Source organism: Bison bison, unplaced genomic scaffold, assembly GCF_000754665.1.
Source record: "Bison bison bison isolate TAMUID 2011002044 unplaced genomic scaffold, Bison_UMD1.0 scf7180017864236, whole genome shotgun sequence".
Taxonomy (NCBI): Eukaryota; Metazoa; Chordata; class Mammalia; order Artiodactyla; family Bovidae; genus Bison; species Bison bison.
In genome coordinates, this window is record NW_011494808.1 from 8,320,205 (window position 1) to 8,325,292 (window position 5,088).

The 5,088-nt window shown below is 44.1% G+C and overlaps 1 protein-coding gene across 1 annotated transcript in view; it reads right to left on the reverse strand.

Moving 5' to 3' along the window:
* The window catches only part of UBE2E2 (ubiquitin-conjugating enzyme E2E 2), a 315,894-nt gene extending 312,829 nt beyond the window's left edge, over nt 1-3,065 (reverse strand). The window contains exon 1 of the mRNA XM_010846435.1: nt 2,764-3,065. Within this exon, the coding sequence (XP_010844737.1) occupies nt 2,764-2,939 (176 nt within the window). The 5' untranslated portion in view covers nt 2,940-3,065. The remainder of the gene's footprint in view (nt 1-2,763) is intronic.
* Between the last annotated feature and the right edge of the window lie 2,023 nt (nt 3,066-5,088).

Here is a 5,088-nt window from a genome sequence, read left to right on the forward strand (position 1 = left end):
GCTGTGTGCTTAGTCGCTCAGCCGTGTCCCACTCTTTGCGACCCCATGCGCTCCTCGGTCCATGGGAGTCTCCAGGGGCTGCCACGTCCTCCTCCAGGGGATCTTCTGGACCCGGGTCGCACACATTGCAGGCGGATTCTTTACTGTCTGAGCCACCTGGCACGCCCTCAGTTAAGCAGGCCACGGTCTGTACCTGAGTATCTCTTGCCCGCACACACCCACCTCACTTCCTTCCTTCCTCTAAATGTCTATTTATCCAGCCCCACTCTGTTCTACCCTAGTCCACCAGCATTCCCTGCAGGCCGTCATTCTCTGCTGTGACTGGGCAGCAGAGGTGCGGGGCCCGTGAGCTGAGGGCCCTGGACCTGCGCTGTGCCGGCAGGAGCACACGGAGCCCTTCCTGCCACCCTGTACAGACATCGGAGGGGTTCAAGTCCCAGGCTGTCTGACTTCCTCATGGCTCCTTCAGCAGAGGGTGGGCATCGGCCACACGCTTCCGGGAAGGGAAACTGGCTACCCGAGGCCCTTAGAATGGCCAGCGCACCGTCGCTCTAACAACTCTCCCCAGAAAGGCATGGCCCGAAGTGGGCCTGAGAAAGGTCTTCCCAACCTGTGGACCAACTCAACCAGAGAGAACCAAGGTCCTCCAGTCCACATGGGGTACAACCTCTGGGATGCGTTCCCTCATCCACACCACCAGCAAAGGATGAAGCTGTAATTCAATGATCAGACAGTCCACAAGGCTCAAAATTCTCAGACGGGGTATCACAGGACCAGGAAAGACTCTACTAGATTCAATTCACCTTTAAAGTATTTACCAAGAGATATTCTATTCTCCCATCAGGTGGCCAAGGTATTGGAGCTTCAGCATCAGTCCTTCCAATGAATATTCAGGGCTGATTTACTTTAGGGTTGACTGGTTGGATCTCCTTGCAGTCCAAGGGACTCTCAACAGTCTTCTCCAACACCATAGTTCAAAAGCATCAATTCTTCAGTGCTTAGTCTTCTTTATGGTCCAACTCTCACATCCATACATGACTACTGGAAAAACCATAGCTTTGACTTGGGCCTTTGCTGGCAAAGTAATGTCTCTGCTTTTGAATATGCTATCTAGGTGGGTCATAGCTTTTCTTCCAAGGAGCAAGTGTCTTTTAATTTTATGGCTGCAATCACCATCTGCAGTGATTTTGGAGCCCAAAAAAATAAAGTCTGTCACTGTGTCCATTGTTTCCCCATCCATTTGCCATGAAGTGATGGGATTGGAAGCCATGATCTTAGTTTTTTCAATGTTACGTTTTAAGCCAGCGTTTTCACTCTCTTTCACTTTCATCAAGAGGCTCTTCAGTTCTTCTTCGCTTTCTGCCATAAAGGTGGTGTCATCTGTAGATGTGAGGTTATTGATATTTCTCCTGGCAATCTTGATTCCAGCTTGTGCTTCATCCAGCCCAGTATTTTGCATGAGGTACTCTACATAGAAGTTAAATAAGCAGGGTGACAATATACAGCCTTGACGTACACTCCTTTCCCAATTTCGAACCAGTCTGTTGTTCCATGTCCAGTTCTAACTGTTGCTTCTTGACCTGCATACAGATTTCTCAGGAAGCAGGTAAGGAGGTCTGTATTCCCATCTCTTTAAGAATTTTCCACAGTTTGTTGTGATCTACAGTCAAAGGCTTTAGCATAGTCAACGAAGCAGAAGTAGATGTTTTTCTGGAATTCTTTTGCTTTTTCTGTAATCCAACAGATGCTGGCAATTTGATCTCTGGTTCCTCTGCCTTTTCTAAATCCAGCTTAAGCATCTCAAGTTCAGGCTTCACGTACTGTTGAAGCCTGGCTTGGAGAATTTCAAGCATTACTTTGCTAGAGTGTGAGATGGTGCAATTGTGCAGTAGTTTGAGCCTTCTCTGGCATTGCCTTTCTTTGGGATTGGAATAAAAACTGACCTTTTCCACCTGTGGCCACTGCTGAGGTTTCCAAATTTGCTGGCATACTGACTGCAGCACTTTTACGGTGTCATCTTTTAGGATTTGAAATAGCTCAGCTGGAATTTCATCACCTCCACTAGCTTTGTCGTAGTAATGCTTCCTAAGGCCCACTTGACTTTGGACGCCAGGATGTCTGGCTCTAGGTGAGTGATCACACCATCGTGGTTATCTGGGTCCTGAAGATCTTTTTTGTATAGCTCTTCCGTGTATTCTTGCCACTTCTTAATAACTTCTACTTCTGTTAGGTCCATACTGTTTCTGTCTTTTATTGTGCCCATCTTTGCATGAAATGTTCCCTTGGTATCTTGAAGTGATACCAATTTTCTTGAAGAGATCTCTGGTCTTTCCCATTGTATTGTTATTAACTCCCGCATTGCTCACTTTACTAACAGTGAGTGGAGATAATCATCCAGTAACTATTTCAACAGACTCCCACTTTTATTCTCTGCTGCTCAATAAAATAAATGGTCAAGCAACCATAAAACAAATTATCACACTTTTACATGCACTTTCCTATTCATATTCACCTAACAATACATACGCATACACTATGGATATGTAGTTTATAATTCTGCCATGCTGTTTAACTGACCTTAAATACCAGAAAGTTCATATTGCATACAATTAAAATCATGAAAAAGAAATATAATCTTGAAGAAGAAAAAGTCCATGAACTTCATGGTCCATATCCCAGAAAAATGATTAAATGCAAGAGAAAGACAGAACTTCAGGTCATAAATTGATACTAAAAGCAAAGAAGTTACCATAACTGAGGTACCTTTTAGCACTAGTAGACAATTTAGCAGCTGTTTTGCTGGATATCTTCCCTTCCTTTTTCTTGGGCTGAACCTGTTCTCTCTCTGGTTCCTGTTGGACGCTTTCGCGCTGGTCTCCATCGGAGCTTCCTCCACTAGTGCCTGGACTGTCGTCAACTCTTTGTGCCTCAGTGGACATTTTAGATCCTGGATTAAAGAGTCAAAAAAAATAATTTACTCAGTTGGGGGAGGACTGCAGAAAGGTCGCCTGAGAACAGAGAGAAAGTGAATCTTACAGGAACCAAAGAAAAATCACTATAAAATTAATGACTTGGTCACTTTACGTAACAGCTTTGGGAAATGCCAAAACTGTTCCTTCATCCATTCAAAATGTACTGAGAAAAGAAATGAAAACAAATATATATACACAATATGTTCACAGCAACATTATTCACAGACCCAAAAAGAGGAAACAACTCAAATACCCATCAGCTGACAACGAACAGATAAACCAAATGTGGGATTATCCGAGCAATGGAATGCCATCCAGCCACATACAGGAATGGAGAACGGCATGTGCAAGCTACATCGTGGGTGAACTTTGAAAACATGACGTTCAGTGAAAGACACCAGGCACAAAGGGCCGCAAACTGCACGACTCCATTTGTTCGAACCGTCCAGAATCGGCAAGTACACAGAGACAGAAAAGTCAGTAAGTGACCGCCAGGGGCTGGGAGTGAGGGAAGAATGGGAATGGTACAAAGTTAATGGGTGCAAAGTTTCCTTAAGGGGTGATGAAAATGTTCTTAAATTAGATAATGGTGATGTACAACTCTAAACATTCAAAAACCACCAAGCTATACATTTTAAAAGAGTGGATTTTGTAATACATGAATTACATGTCAATAAAGTGTTATCGGAAAAAAAAAAATTGTGCTCCCCAACCGGGCACTGTGCGGGGCTCCTGGGTCCTAGGATAGCAAGTTGATTCGGGGGTAAGAAAACTTGCTAGGTGCTGTAAGAGAGGTCAGTAAAAACGTCCACAGGATCAGAGGAACAGGGCAAACGCTGGCACCAATACTACAGGAATACATCCTCCGGCTGGGCTACGGTTCAAATCCTCTAAGTCAGTCAACTGTTTTAAGTAATATCACTTTTGTGATAACAGAAGAACACAGAGGCCTCCGTGCTTCTAAATAGAAACTGAGCCGTAGGACGGTGCCAGCCCTGATCCCACGATACACCAAGCAACCAGGTTTCACAGGTGATGAAGACTGTACGGAGACACGGAAGGAGCCTGTCTTTCCCGCCACGGCCAGGATGAAATACACCTCGAGGCTTTCAAAGTCCCTTTGCTCCACAAGCAACTCTGATTACCAGCTCAGTCTTCTCGGTATCTTGGTACATGGGTAAGCTGTCACAATCTAGATAATGCACAAAAAATTCCAGTTCTCTCTTGGCAATGATCATTCTATCATAATCGATTTCTGAGTCTTATTACCATGAGGACATCCCCTGTGACCCAACTAGCTTAGAGTTTGCTGACAAATCCAAAACCAAACTGACAAAACCCAAGCCCAGACTGTCACCATGTTGCTGTCCCTGCAGAACCACCGGAGCTGGCACACCTACCTTCTGGGGCGCCTCTGCAAAACACAGAACCACCTTTAAGGAGCGACACCAACAACACAAAGTCACCTTTAAGAATCACAGATAAATGGGGACAAAAGATACTATGTAACTCTTAGTCAAATTAAGACTTCAAACTGTATTTGATAAATCAAAAATAAGACTTAATATGTAAAAGAAAGATACCTCAAATAAAGCACTGTTTGATTACTACAACTGGTCCAAATGTAGAGCGAGCTGACAATAATTAAATTCTTCCTCACTGAAGATTCAACTTATAGCTCGCTCTATTTCACCTGTAGCTTGCTCTAAATCAAAGTGATTTCATAACACAGAACTTGAAGTGGTTGAAATGAGAAAGGTTAAGACAAACCCGAAAGAGAACTGAGGAAGCGGGAAGCAGAGGGGGCGAAGAGCCAGCAGAAAATCCTGAATGCCTTCAATAAGACATCACAAGATACAGCCCCATCACCCTCAGCAGCTCCCTTTCTTCACGCCAAACAAAAACAGGTCTGCCCGGACAGCTCTGAAGTGGGAGAAACCCAACGGGTTTCCCTCCCTTTAAATGGAGCACAACAGTCTCCTCAGCTGGAGCACTAGAGTCACTTAATAGAATCCCAAGATTTTATATCAGTATGTTCCACATCCAGCTGGAACAGTCCTGACATATTTCTTGCTTTCTTATTTTCATTTTTATTTCACTTAAAATTCTCATCCTT